The sequence below is a fragment of the Manis pentadactyla genome, chromosome 3 (assembly GCF_030020395.1).
Source record: "Manis pentadactyla isolate mManPen7 chromosome 3, mManPen7.hap1, whole genome shotgun sequence".
NCBI classification, from domain to species: Eukaryota; Metazoa; Chordata; class Mammalia; order Pholidota; family Manidae; genus Manis; species Manis pentadactyla.
This window is the reverse complement of record NC_080021.1, coordinates 69746276-69761040: the sequence shown is the minus strand read 5'-3', so window position 1 is coordinate 69761040 and position 14765 is coordinate 69746276. Positions and strand designations below refer to the sequence as shown.

The 14765-nt window shown below is 37.5% G+C and overlaps 1 protein-coding gene and 1 non-coding gene across 2 annotated transcripts in view; both read left to right on the top strand.

The window, feature by feature from the left end:
* Positions 1-14765, top strand: part of CSPP1 (centrosome and spindle pole associated protein 1) — a 163427-nt gene that overhangs the window by 1740 nt on the left and 146922 nt on the right. Inside the window, 1 exon segment of the mRNA XM_057498016.1 lies at positions 1164-1263. Coding sequence (XP_057353999.1) covers positions 1164-1263 — 100 coding nt within the window.
* Positions 6978-7111, top strand: LOC118912849 (small nucleolar RNA SNORA31). Its single transcript, XR_005024948.1, has one exon. It is a non-coding gene; the product is annotated as a small nucleolar RNA SNORA31 (small nucleolar RNA).

The following is a 14765-nucleotide window of genomic DNA, read 5'->3' as shown; positions in this document are numbered from 1 at the left end:
CGTGTATATTGGTTTGCCCAAGACAATCCTAGTTTACCTGTTGTTCCACTGTCTCATCTTGTTCAGCATTTGTCCTGGAAAAAGGCATCCTTTAATAAATGATATGAACACACTAATTATAAAGGAATTTTACTCACATAGCTAACATTTATTGTGTGCTAACTATGGATGAGGCATCATCTTAAGAGGTTACATTTGTATTTCACATGAATCTGTGAGATAAATACTACTATTATTGTCATTTTCCAGATGAATAAACTGAGGCATGGGGAAGTTAAGTAATGAGGCTAATGTGATAAGAGTTAGAACTAGGCTTTGATGATTCCTGGCAGCCTGACTCTAGTGCTTGTTCTCCTGACCATCATTCTGGGTTACCTTCATTCCATAATACTTGCCATGTACACAGAATTGTGCCAAGGACTTTACATGTATTATCTCATTTAAACACGATGTCCCTGTGAAGTAGGCAGAAATTTTTTACTGATCAGGAAAGTGAAGCTCAGTGGAGGTTAAGTAATTTGTCCAGATACACACTTTGGTGGGTTCAGGATTGGAACCTTCATATGTCCAGCTTCAGTGTCATGCTCTTAACCACTCTCCAGTAGTTAGGACTAGCTTACAGTGCTTGGGAAAAGTTATTATGTACCCTTTAATACAGCTTTATTATAATTTCTGATATTAAATAGTACATAAATAATAACCTTGAAGTCTTAGTTCAGGTATCACCTGCTCATTGAGGCCTTGCAACCCCTCCCCGTCATTTCTGGGCCTCCTTATTAAGCTTTATTTTTGTTTCCATAGCCCTTCTCTATCACTCTCTACGTATTACATAGTCTAATAACCTACTATGTTAATTGTTTGTCCTTCCAATAGCTTATGAGCTCGGTGATGGCAGAGATTATTTTGTTTGTTTTTTCCACTTGTGTATTTCCAGCATCTGGTAGGGACTCAGTGAATATTTGATGATGGGTGAATTACTTAAATGGTGGAATATTTATTACAGTATTAAAAACTGTTGGTTAAATCCTCAAAACTTATACTTAAATACCTTCTGTGATATATCTCATAATTTTGTCAAGTTGTTTAGTTAAAGTATTGAGATGAATTGTTTACTTTGTGGGTTCCCCCCACCTCTGCTTTTGTAAATATTATGTCTCTTTCAGAGAAAGGCATCAGAGAAGCTTTCTGAAAATAGTAAAATATTAATCTCCATGGCTAAGAAAAACATACTGCCAAACAGTCAACAGACCAGGGGCTCCTTAGGTATGTCATTAAGTGTGCTAAATTGACTTTAAGGTATTAATTAGTAGGCTGCCATGGAAGAGCTTTGTCTTGTCAGAAAAAAGATTTCTTTGGAATTTCAGTAACTCTTTCCTTTCCAGAGACTTACCTATGACAGTACTGTGTATATATGAAATATAATGCATTCTGAGAAACCTCTACGCATTTTAAATGATACTGCCTTGGTTGTGATTTATGGAAATCATAGCAGTAAGTTTATATAATTAAAAATTAATTGAAAAATTTGAATGGAATTTTTATGTGTAAGGGGGTGAGAGAGAAACTTAATTTTTGAATAAAAATAAGGGACTTGCATTTAATGAAAAAATCAAAGGAATATGCTTAAAGGATACAGAATGTTATTTGGCAAAAGACCATTTTAATTTTTGATGACAATGTTAGAGTTGTAAAGAAGGTAATACTGCAGCTCTACTGAGTCTTTGATTATTGTTTGTTATGAAAGTATTTGGAAACTTCTTAACACATTTTAGCTTATTGTGGGTATACTTTATCTCTTAAAGAAAATATGAATATTTAAAAAGTTAATCTTGTGAATTATTGATGACTGAAATTTTTTTCCATAAAGGAAGTCAAATATGATAAGTACTTTTGGTTAAAACATTGTTCTCAAGTGGACTGTTTTTCATGGTCATGGGTATCCTACTAAATTATTAGTGGCTTTGCACTAACTGGGCACAAGGAATTGTTGGCCAAGAGACCGAATAGTTAGTGGGAGAAAAACAGATCAAAGTAATTGCTACTTCTAGGATCAGCTATATAGGTAGTGCTTTCAGTTCTGATTCTTTTACAAATTATTGGCTTATGTACAGCTTTCGTGAACTTAACTATTATATTTTGGTTAAGTTCCTTTATCTCTTAAGACCCTCAATTTCTGTAACACAAGGAGAATTTTTTTCTTTCTTTTTATTGTATCTGTATGAGAAGATGGATGTTAGCTGTACCTTTTGTAATCATTTCACAATAAACATTATGCTTTATGCCTTAAACTTACCCAATGATATATGTCAGTTATTCTCAATAACATTGGGAAAAAATCAGGTTAAGTATATAGTGGGAAAAATGTTAATATATTTGGTAATGGAGAGTTTTCTCAGGTGGGCTCATGTAGGAATTATAAAACAAGCTGGTCTAAAAAGGTAACATCTGGAAATTACATATAGAATTAAAGCTTTGTGACACCATACTTTGAATAAGTAATTAAGCATAGTAGGTATCAGTGATACATAAACTGGCAATATTAATTTAGCCAGTGAAAATCTATTAAAAGCTCTTAGTTCAACTATCATATAACACTACATTTTTATTGTTTTGTAAATTCTGTTAGACAGTGATATTCATGAACAAATAGTGATGATATTCATGGATATTGTTTATCCTTCTGATTTTTCTACTATACTTTTCACAAAAGTGTTTGAGGAGCATTGCAATGACTTATGGTCAACTACCCAGATTTGGACCAAAGTTCACAAATTAAGGGCACAGTCTTCCACAAGTCTTACCTTACTTCATACACCAGTTGCAAGTTCAGTAGTTGACAGGCCATCCTCTCTTCTGACCAGCTGGCTACAACAATGGGGGTTTCCACTATCCTCTCAAGTTTGGTAATTCTCAGAGAATGACTCACATAATTCAGGAAAGTGTTATACTTATGATACAGTCTTATTATAGCAAAATGATACAAACCAGAATTAGCCAAAGGGAGAGATGCATAGGGCATGGTCTGGAAGGGTCCAAATACGAAGCTTCTGGCAGCCTCAGGGATGTATTACCCTCCTGGCATATCAATATTATTGACATCCAGGAACCTCACCTGAGTTAGTGTCCAGTTTTTTCTGGGCTTTCACTGTGCAGGCATGATTGATTAAAGCACTACCTATGTGGTTCAATGTTCAGATCCCCTACTTTCCCCTGAGGTCTGGCTGATGTCAAATGGCTCAAAAGTCCAATCCTCTACCTTCTTTCTGGAGTGACTGGCCCCCATCTGTGTCGTCTCTTTAGCATAAGCTCTCTAGAGGCCCACCATAAGTCACCTTATTAGTATAAACTGTAGGGTATAGCCCAAGGTACTTATGATGAATAACAAGAACATTCTTATCATTTGGAAAATTCTAAGGATTTAGAAGTTACCTCCCAGGACCAGAGACAAAGCCTAGGGAAGTTCTTTATTTTATATATAGCATGTACATGGTGTAGTCCATATAAACTCATAAAATGATGTCCTTGGTAAGGAGTTTGTTAGGATAACTCAGATTTACTTGAATTGTGAGAGTCAGCCAAAAATGATCTATAAAAACAAATGATGACTTCTCTTTCTCTAAACCTTTTCTAGGCATAATATTTATAATTATTTAATTAAAGGAAATTCTTTGACTTCTTTTACTAAGTCATTATTGTGTTTAATAACTAAACCATTACAGTTGAGAAATGCTTCCATTAATCTTTTTAATTCAGGTCTTTCAAACCTCAGTTAAAGATAATCTTCTAATCCTTTCTCTTCCTTGGAGACGGTGAACATTTTCCGTTAGAGAAATTGAGCAGTATTTCTTTGATTTTGATGCTTTATATCCTGGAAGACATTTTTAATAGATGAAGTAATGCACCCAATACTTTCAAGTTTTTCGTATATTTCAACCCAACGTTCATAGATTTTCTGAACTGCTTTTGAAATGTAGTTCCTGGCTCAGTGATGAGGTTGAAAGCATTGGTTTGTTTGAGTTTTTTTTCCCCATTAAATAATAAAAAAAACACATGACAAAACAATTATAAAGAGTACAGAAGGATATAGCAGGCTGGGGGCGGAAGATGGCGGCGTGAGTAGAGCAGCGGAAATCTCCTCCCAAAACAACATATATCTATGAAAATATAACAAAGACAACCCTTCCTAGAATAAAGACCAGAGGACACAGGACAATATCCAGACCACATCCGCACCTGAGAGAACCCAGCGCCTCGTGAAGGGGGTAAGATACAAGCCCTGGCCCTGCGGGAGCCGAGCGCCCATCCCCCCAACTCCCGGCGGGAGAAGAAAAGGCAGAGCGGGAGGGAGACGGAGCCCAGGACTGCCGAACACCCAGCCCCAGCCATCTGGGCCCAGACACAGTACGTGCCCAGGGGGCCCTGGATGCTAGGAAAACAGGGCAGCAAGAACAGTGAGCGGGTACCGGAGGCCTGGCGCCGGAGGACATAAGAAAAGCGAGCGGCCATTTTTTTTTTTTTCTTTTTTGCTGTTTTGGCGAGTGCTTTTTGGAAGTCTTAAAGGGATAGGGACCCCAATACTAGGGAAACAGGGCAGCAAGACCGGTGAGCAGAGGCCTGAGGCTGGCACCGGAGAATAAAGAAAAACGAGTGACCACCTTTTTTTTTTAATTAAAAAAATTTATTTTATTTTATTTTTTTTTTGTTTTGGCGGGTGCATTTTGGAAGTCTTAAAGGGGCAGGGCAGGACACTTAATCCAGAGGTAGGGAATCCGGGGATCTCTGGGCACCCTAACCCCTGGGCTGCAGGGAGCAGGGAGGCCCCTTACGGAGATAAATAGCCTCCCCGCCGCTCCCGCTCCAACGCGACTCCACCACTTTGAAGTAGCTGCCCGAGCCAGGCCACGCCCACAGCAACAGCGGAGATAAACTCCATAGCAGCTGGGCAGGAAGCAGAAACCCTGTCTGTGCGCAGCACAAGCCACTAGAGGTCGCTGTTCTCCCAGGAGAGGAGGGCCACAAACCAACAAGAAAGGAAGTCCTTCCAGCCGTCACTCGTCCCAGCTCTGCAAACTATTCCTATCACCATGAAAAGGCAAAGCTACAGGCAGACAAAGATCACAGAGACAACACCAGAGAAGGAGACAGACCTAACCAGTCTTCCTGAAAAAGAATTCAAAATAAGAATCATAAACATGCTGACAGAGATGCAGAGAAATACGCAAGAGAAATGGGATGAAGTCCGGAGGGAGATCACAGATGCCAGAAAGAAGATCACAGAAATGAAACAAACTCTGGAAGGGTTTATAAGCAGAATGGATAGGATGCAAGAGGCCATTGATGGAATTGAAATCAGAGAACAGGAACGCATACAAGCTGACATAGAGAGAGACAAAAGGATCTCCAGGAATGAAACAATGTTAAGAGAACTGTGTGACCAATCCAAAAGGAACAATATCCATATTATAGGGGTCCCAGAAGAAGAAGAGAGAGGAAAAGAGATGGAAAGTATCTTAGAAGAAATAATTGCTGAAAACTTCCCCAAACTGGGGGAGGAAATAATCGAACAGACCACGGAAATACACAGAACCCCCAACAGAAAGGATCCAAGGAGGACAAAACCAAGACACATAATAATTAAAATGGCAAAGATCAAGGACAAGGAAAGAGTGTTAAAGGCAGCTAGAGAGAAAAAGGTCACCTATAAAGGGAAACCCATCAGGCTAACATCAGATTTCTCAACAGAAACCCTACAGGCCAGAAGAGAATGGCATGATATATTTAATACAATGAAACAGAAGGGCCTTGAACCAAGGATACTGTATCCAGCACGACTATCATTCATATAAGACGGTGGGATTAAACAATTACCAGACAAACAAAAGCTGAGGGAATTTGCTTTCCAAACAAAAGCTGAGGGAATTTGCTTTCCACAAACCACCTCTACAGAACATCTTACAGGGACTGCTCTAGATGGGAGCACTCCTAGAAAGTGCACAGCACAAAACACCCAACATATGAAGAATCGAGGAGGAGGAACAAGAAGGGAGAGAAGAAAAGAATCTCCAGACAGTGTATATAAGAGCTCAATAAGCGAGCTAAGTTAGGCAGTAAGATACTAAAGAGGCTAACCTTGAACCTTTGGTAACCACGAATTTAAAGCCTGCAATGGCAATAAGTACATATCTTTCAATAGTCACCCTAAATGTTAATGGGCTGAATGCACCAATCAAAAGACACAGAGTAACAGAATGGATAAAAAAGCAAGACCCATCTATATGCTGCTTACAAGAAACTCACCTCAAACCCAAAGACATGTACAGACTAAAAGTCAAGGGATGGAAAAACATATTTCAAGCAAACAACAGTGAGAAGAAAGCAGGGGTTGCAGTACTAATATCAGACAAAATAGACTTCAAAACAAAGAAAGTAACGAGATAAAGAAGGACACTACATAATGATAAAGGGCTCAGTCAAACAAGAGGATATAACCATTCTAAAAATATATGCACCCAACACAGGAGCACCAGCATATGTGAAACAAATACTAACAGAACTAAAGGGGGATATTGACTGCAATGCATTCATTCTAGGAGACTTCAACAGACCACTCACCCCAAAGGATAGATCCACTGGGCAGAAAATACGTAAGGACACGGAAGCACTGAACAACACAGTAGAGCAGATGGACCTAATAGACATCTATAGAACTCTACATCCAAAAGCAACAGGATATACATTCTTCTCAAGAAGGATATAGCATGAAAATTTGTGACCCTCCCAACTCTGTTTTCCAGTCTGTCTTGTAAGCAGCTGCTTGTATATAAGTAACATGATTAGACCTGTGCACATACTGCATAGCCCTCTCTTCTCTTTCTGTATAGCGTAGAATAGATCCTATTCTGCATTTGAAGATACTTCTTTCTTGAGTTATATTATAGGGACATGAGCATGACCTCTTGAGATTAAAAAACAACCAAATGCATCTATTTGGCAGTCCTGGAGCAGTTACCATCTGCTGCTAAGGTTTCCACTACAGATGCAAGAAAAAAGTATCCTTGCCCTTTCTGTCTGTCTAATTGTGGCAGCCAAGATTGAATGGGGGAATACAGGAGGAGAACATGGTAACATGGGAAAATGTATAGAGTTTTTGCAACTCAGAAATGACCTGTAAACAGTGAAGAGACTCTTTTACTCCAAAAAAAGAATTTAAAATTTGAGTTAAAAAACAGAAAACAGCCTAGACCTGGCATAAAACTGTTGAATTGCTTTTATCCCTGATTGAAAGGGGAGTTCATTGTATGCCAAACTGGTAGGTACTAGCAGGTTATAGAAGGTATCGAGTAACACTTACTATGTTATATTGAAATAATTCTTCTTTTGTATTGAAATAAATCTGTTTACTGACTGGATGCTGTTCCTTGGGACAAGAACTTACACCTCTTTATTTTCTCAAGGTGTGGCAAAGTACTCAACACATGGGTAATGTTCATGATAAATGATGCACTGAATCAGTATGCCTCTTGGAAGAGAGGTTGGCTTTTAAATGTATTTTTTAAAATGAAATTCATAGTAAGAAGATATTAAGTCAATCAAATTTTTTCAGTAAGTTATTTAATAAAAATTATGAATTAGAGATTTTTAAAATTATAGAAACTTTTTTATTGAAGTGTAGTTGATGTACAATATTCTGTTGGGTTCAGGTGTACAACATAGTGATTTGACAGTTATCTACATTATTAAATGCTTACCCTAGTAAGTGTAGTTACTGTCAACATATCAAGATATTACAATATTATTATTATTCCTGTGCTGTATGTCCTTATGATGATTAATTTATATAATTGGAATTTTGTGCTCTTTATCCTATTCACCTGTTTCATCTACCCTGCATGCTCCACTCCCATGGCAACCACTAGTTTCTTCTCTGTGTCTATGAGTCTATTTCTGTTTTTTAATTTTTGTCTTTAGATTCCATATTTAAGTGAAATCATATGGTATTTGTCTTTCCTTGCCTGGCTCATTTCACTTAGCACAGCTTCTAGGTCCATCCATGTGGTTGCAAATGGCAAGATTTCATTCCTTTTTATGGCTGAGTAATATTCCATTGTATATATGTACTACCTCTCCTTTATCCATTCATCTATTGATGGACACTGAGGTTGCTTCTATATCTTGGCTACTGTAAATGTGGCAGTAAACATAGAAGTGCACTTACGTTTTGAATCAGTGATTTTGTTTTCTTGGGTAAATTCCCAGAAGTGGAATTGCTGAGTCATACCATATTTTTATTTTTAGTTTTTTGGGAAACTTCCATACTTTTTTTCATAGTGGCTGCACCAATTTTCATACCCACTAACAAGGCACACCTTGACAATACTTATTTCTGGTTTTGTTGATATTAGCCATTCTGACTGGTGTGAAGTGATATATCATTGTGGTTTTGATGAGCAATTCCTTGATGATTAGTGATGTTGAGCATCTTTTCATGTATCTGTTGGCGATCTGTATGTCTTCAGCAGAATGTCTGTTCAGATCCTCTGCTCATTTTTAATTGGATTGTTTGTATTTTTTTGTGTTGAGTTGTATCAGATCTTTATGTATGTTGGATATTAGACCCTTATTAGATATATCACTTGCAGATATATTCTCCCATACAGTAGTTTGCTTTTTGTTTTGTTGATGGTTTCTTTTACTGTGCAGAAGCTTTTTAGTTTGATGTAGTCACACTTATTTATTTTTACTTTTGTTTCTTTTTCCCAGGGAGATGTATCCAGAAAAAATTTACTAATGTTAATGTTGAAGAGATTCTTGCCTATGTTTTCTTCTAAGAGTTTTATAGTTTCATGACTGACATTAGAAGTCTTTAATCCATTTCAGATTTATTTTTGTGTCTGGCACAAGAGTGATCCAGTTTCATTCTCTTGGATATAGCTGCCCAGTTTTCCCAGAACCATTTATTGAAGAGATAGTCTTTTCTCCATTGTATATGCTTGCTTCCTTTGTCATGTATTAATTGACCATATATATGTGACTTTCCTTCCAGGTTCTTGTTCTACTCTGTATCAACATGTATCTGTTCTTGTGACAGTACCACACTGTTTTAATCACTGTAGTTTTTACTATAGTTTGAAATCAGGGAGCATAGTACTCCCACTTTGTTCTTCTCAATGATGCCTTGGCTACTCAGGGTCTTTTGTGGTTCTGTACAAATTTTAGGATAATTTGCTCTAGTTCAGTGAAAAATGCCATTCTGATAGGGATTACATTCAGTCTGTAGATAGCTTTGGGCACTATCACCATTTTGACAATATTAATTTTTCCTGTCTATAAGCATAGAATATCTTTCCATTTATTTGTATCTTCTTCAATTTTTCTCATTAATATTTCCTATTTTTCAGAACACAGGTCTTTCATTTCCTTGGTTAGGTTTATTCCTAGGTATTTTATTCTTTTTGGTGCAGTTGTACAATGTATTGTTTTCTTGATTTCTCTTCATCCTAGTTTGTTACTCATATGTAGAAATGCAACAGATTTCTGTATATTGATTTTGTTTCCTGTGACTTTACTGAATTCATTTATTAGTATGAATAGCTATTTTGGTGGAGTCTTTAGGGTTTTCTCTAGATAGTGTCATGTCATCTGCACATAGTCATAGTTTTACTTCTTCCTTACCAATTGCACTTTTATTTCTTTTTCTTGTCTGATTGCTATGGCTAGGACTGCCAATATTGTGTTGAATAAAAGTAGTGAGAGTGGGCATCCTTTTTTTGTTTCTGATCTTAGAGGGAAAGCTTTAAGATTTTCACTGTTGAATATGATGTTAGCTGTGAATTTGTCATATATGGCCTTTATTATATTGAGGCATGCCCCCTCTATAACCACTTTGTTGAGAGTTGTTATCATGAATGAGTGTTGAATTTTGTCAAATGCTTTTCAAGCATCTACTGAGACGATCAATTTACTTTTTTCCTTCTTTTTGTTAATGTGGTGTATCACATTGAATTGCAGATATGGAACCATCCTTGAGTCTCTTGTATAAACCTCACTTGGTTGTGATGAATGATACTTTGGATGTATTTTTGATTTGGTTTGTTAATATTTTCTTGAGCATTTTTGCATTCATCAGGGATATTGGTCTGTACTTGTCATGTATTTGGTTTTAGTATTAGAGTAATGCTGGCCTCATAATGAGTTTGGAAGTATTTCTTTCTCTTCTGTGTTTTGGAATACTTTAAGAAGGATGGGTATTAGTTTTTCTTTGAATGTTTGGTAGATTTCACCTGTGAAACCATCTGGTCTTAGACTTATGTTTTTATTTTCCTTTTTTAGGGGTTGGGGGGAGTTTTTGATTCAGTTTTATTAGTGGTAATTGGTCTGGTCAGATTATTTTGTTTCCTCCTGGGTCAGTCTTGTAAAAAATTGTATGTTTCTAGGAATTTATCCATTTCTTCTAGGTTGTCTGATTTATTGTCATGTAATTTTTCATAGAATTCTTTAAAATTCTTTGTACTTCTGTGATGTCAGTTTAACTTCTCTTTTGTTTCTGATTTTGTGTTCTCTCTTTTTTTTCTTGATAAGTCTGTCTAAAGGTTTGCCAATTTTGTTCATCTTTTCAAAGAACCAGCTTTTGGTTTCGTTGATTTTTTTTCTATTGTTTTCTTAATCTCTATTTGATTTATTTCTGCTCCTGTCTTTATTATGTCTCTCCTTCTACTGACATTGGGTTTTGTTTGTTCTCCTTTTTCTAGTTCCTTTACTTGTAACATTAGATTGTTTTTTTTGAAATTGTTCTTGTTTCTTAAGGTAGGCCTGTATTGCTATGAATGTCCTCTTAGAACTGCTTTTGCTGCATCCCACAGGTTTGAACCATTATGTTTCACTGTTTTCATTTGTTTCCTTGTATTATTTGGTTTCCTCTTTGATTTGTTCATTAATCCATTGATTATTTAGAAGTATGGTGTTTAGTCTCCATATGTTTGTGTTTTTTCCCACTTTTTCTTGCACTGATTTCTAGTTTCATATTGTTATGGCCAGAAAAGATGCCTGGTATGATTTCAGTCTTCTTAAACTTATTGAGGCTTGTTTTGTGACCTAATGTGATCTACCTTAGAGAACATTCCATGTGCATTTGAGAAGAATGTGTATTCTGCTGCTTTTGGGTGGAATATTCTGTATAGGCCTGTTAAACCCATCAGACGTCTAATGTGTTGTTCATTGCCAGTGTTTACTTATTGATTTTCTGTCTGGATGATCTATCTATTGATGTAAGTAGGTATTAAAGTCCCCTACTATTACCGTATTAATGTCAATTTCTTCTTTTCTTTAGGTCTGTTAGCATTTGCTTTATATATTTAGATGCTCCTATGTTGGGTGCATAGATACTTACAATTGTTATAGCTTCTTGTTGGTCAGATTCCTTTACCATTATGTAATGCCCTTCTTTGTCTCTTGGTACTTTCATTGGTTTTGTCTGATATAAATATTGCTACTCCTGTTTTTCTTCTTACTTCTGTTTGCATGGAATATCTTTTTCTATCCCTTCACTTTCAGTCTATGTGTGTCTTTAGGTCTGAAGTCTTTTGTAGGCAGCATATAGATGAGCTGCCTTTTTTCTTTTTCTAAATCTGTTTCATCACCCTATATCTTTTGTTGGAGCATTTAGTCCACTTACATTTTTAATAACTATTAATAGGCACTTATTGTCAATTTGTTGTTTTCTGTTTGTTCTTGTACTTTTTCTCTGTTCCTTTCTTTCCTCTGCTGTTTTCTTCCCTTGTGATTTGATGACTTTCTTTAGTGTTATGCTTCGATTCGTTTCTCTTTATTTCTTGTGTATCTCATATGCTTTTGGTTTATGGTTACAATAAAGTTTAACCATCCTATATATGTAACATTCTCTGTTAGGTTGGTGGTCACTTATTTTCAAACACATTCTAAATGTACTACTTAATTATTATTCCTCCCTCCATGTTTTATGTATGTGATACACATTTACATCTTTTTATTTTGTGTATCCCTTAATTAATTTTTGTGTATAATTGATTTTACTGCTTTTGTGTTTTGAACTTCGTACTCACTTTGCAAGGGATTAGTCTGCTACCTGTACTATAGGTTTGTTTTCACTGATGAAAAACATTAAATTTAAAACATTTCCATTTGAAGAAGTCCTTTCACATACCTTGTAAGGCCAGGTTAGTGGCGAGGAATTAACTTTTAATGTGTATCTGGGAAACTTTTTATCTCTACTTCTGCTCTGAATAATAGCATTAATGGGTAGAATATTCTTGTTGTACATTTTTCCCTTTAAGCACTTTGCATAGTTCATGCCACTCCCTTCTGGCCTGTAGTTTCTGCGGAAAAATATGCTGGTAGTTTTATAGGGTTTCTTTTATAGGTAACTTTCTGCTTTTTCTTGCTTCTTCCTACTTTTAATATTCTTTATCTTTAAACTTGGCTACTTTAATTACTATGTGTCTTGGTGTAGAGTTCCTTTGTTCATCTTCTTTGGGGCTTTCTGCACTTCCAGGACTTAGATGTCTGTTACCTTACCCAGGTTGGGATAAATTCTCAGCTATTATTTCTTCAAATAGACTTTCTACACCTTTCAGTCTTCTCTTTCTGGGATCCCTATTATACAAATATTTTTGCATTTGGACTTGTTGCAGAGTATCCTTAGCATATTCTCATTTTTTAGAAATCCTTTCTCTGTTTCTCAGCTTGTTACTTTCCAGAACCCTGTCTTCCAGATCACTGATCTGTTCTTCTGCATCCTCTATTAATTTCCTCTACTATATTTTCATTTTAGTTGTATTCTTCAGGTCTGATTGGTCTTTTTATATTTTCTCCTTTTTGAAGTCCTCCCTGAGATTGTCTGTTCTGTTTCTCCACTTCAGTGAGTCTCTTTACTTTGAATTCTTTATCAGGTAGATTTCTTATCTCCGTTTCAGTTAGTACTTTTCCTGGTTTATCTTGTTCTTTTGTTTGGGACATATTCCTTTGCTTTCTCATTTTGTCTGGTTCTCTATGTTTGGTGTTTCTGTGTATTAGAAAGATCAGCTGTATCTCCTGGTCTTGAAGGTAGTGGCTTTGTGTTGTAGGCTTCCTGTGGTGCCTAGAAACCCCAAACCCCCTACTCACCAGAGCTAGGTGCTCAAAGCATGTCCCCCGTGTGGGCTGTGCACACCCTCCTGAGCCACAGCTATGGCTGGTGGGCCTTAACCCAGACTGGCTGCCAGCAGTAGCTAATTCCAACTGCTCTGCTTTGTTGTGTGAAGCTAATACAGCTTAATAATCAACCCAGCCCCTCCATTTTGATGGAGGGTCCACACTCAGCCTGGCTGTCAGCAATGGCTGAGCCCTGCTGTTATGCTTCAGTGTGTGATGCTGGTGCAGCTTTAATGAGTGACCAGGCCTGGTGCTGGTGTAGCTTGAGTCCTTCTGTTGCTGTGCACTATTGGTGGGCCTGCACTCAGCCTAGTTGCCAGCAATGGCTTATGCAACTAGTGCTGGGCTGAGCATGTTGGATGGGACAACTCTGCAGGGGAATGCCAGAGCAGGGCAATCATGGTAGATGGAGAGTTTCAGAACTAGCTTCTGCAAGTGTCTGGCCAGCTGGGTTTAGGAAGGCTGGAAAAGTGGCATCTTCCAGCCTTTTCACCTCTGGATACAGCTCCCTCAGACCCCCACCCCTCTGGCACACTTGTCGAAGTTAGTAAATCTCTTTAAAACTGCTTTTTTCTATGTTGAGTCTCAGAACAGTTGACCCAGTCCTCCACGAGTGAAAATAGGCCCCCTGGTGTTCAGTCCTGTTGATTTGCAAGGGCTATTGCTATGGGGAGATGTCTTGCTGGAGCAGATCTTCAGGGTTATGTGTACTTGGTTCCCTGGCATTTATCTCCTCCTTGTGCCATTCCTCTCTCCTTCCTGCTTGCTAGTTGGGATGAAGGAAGGGCTTGGATCCTAAAGGATTGCAGCTGTGCCCCATTACCCTTCTCACTGTGTTCTTCTCTTTTTCACCAAGTGTAGAAGATTTTTTTCTGTTGTCTCCAGGTCATTTTCAGTTAGTTGTATTAGCTGTAGTTGCTCCTCTTTGTACGTGGGAGGAGGTTATCACAGTGACTTCCTATCCAGTCATCTTTCTCCTGGAATCTCTTCAAAATTGTTTTTGACTATCCTTTTTTCAAATACAATCTTTATTAATAAACAGGAAAGGCTGTTAGGTTATATTTAGAAAAATATTAGTTCAAATCCAACATTAAAGTCGTTGTATTTGTCAGGGTTCTCCAGAGAATAGAACCAATAGGGTATTTATGTGTATATGTATATTTGTATGTATCTGTGTATACATGTGTTGCCAGTGGGTTTCAGCCCCAGCAAGTTCGCTATGGATTCAGTGTGACCAAAGAAATTGACAGCAAAACGTTCTTTGGGGTGAAAGGGTTTATTATCCGTCTTGTTCTCCCAGCGGTAGGTTGAGCACTAGCGTCTCTGCCTCTACCCAGAGCACTGGGCCGAGCTCTCTATATAGAGCAATAATAGCTTATTGCCTGCAGGTGTGGAAGTGGTAGCCTAGCAACAGGCCAGTTACATCATTAGGTGATTTAAGTTCAGTGAGGATCCTGGCCATAGGAACCCCAACTTCCCCACAATACACACACACAGGGATAGAGAGAGGGAGAGATTTAAGGAAGTGGCTTATGTTATTGTGGAGGCTGGAAGTCTAAAATCTACAGGATAGGCTGGAATGCCAGTGGCCCAGGAAAGAG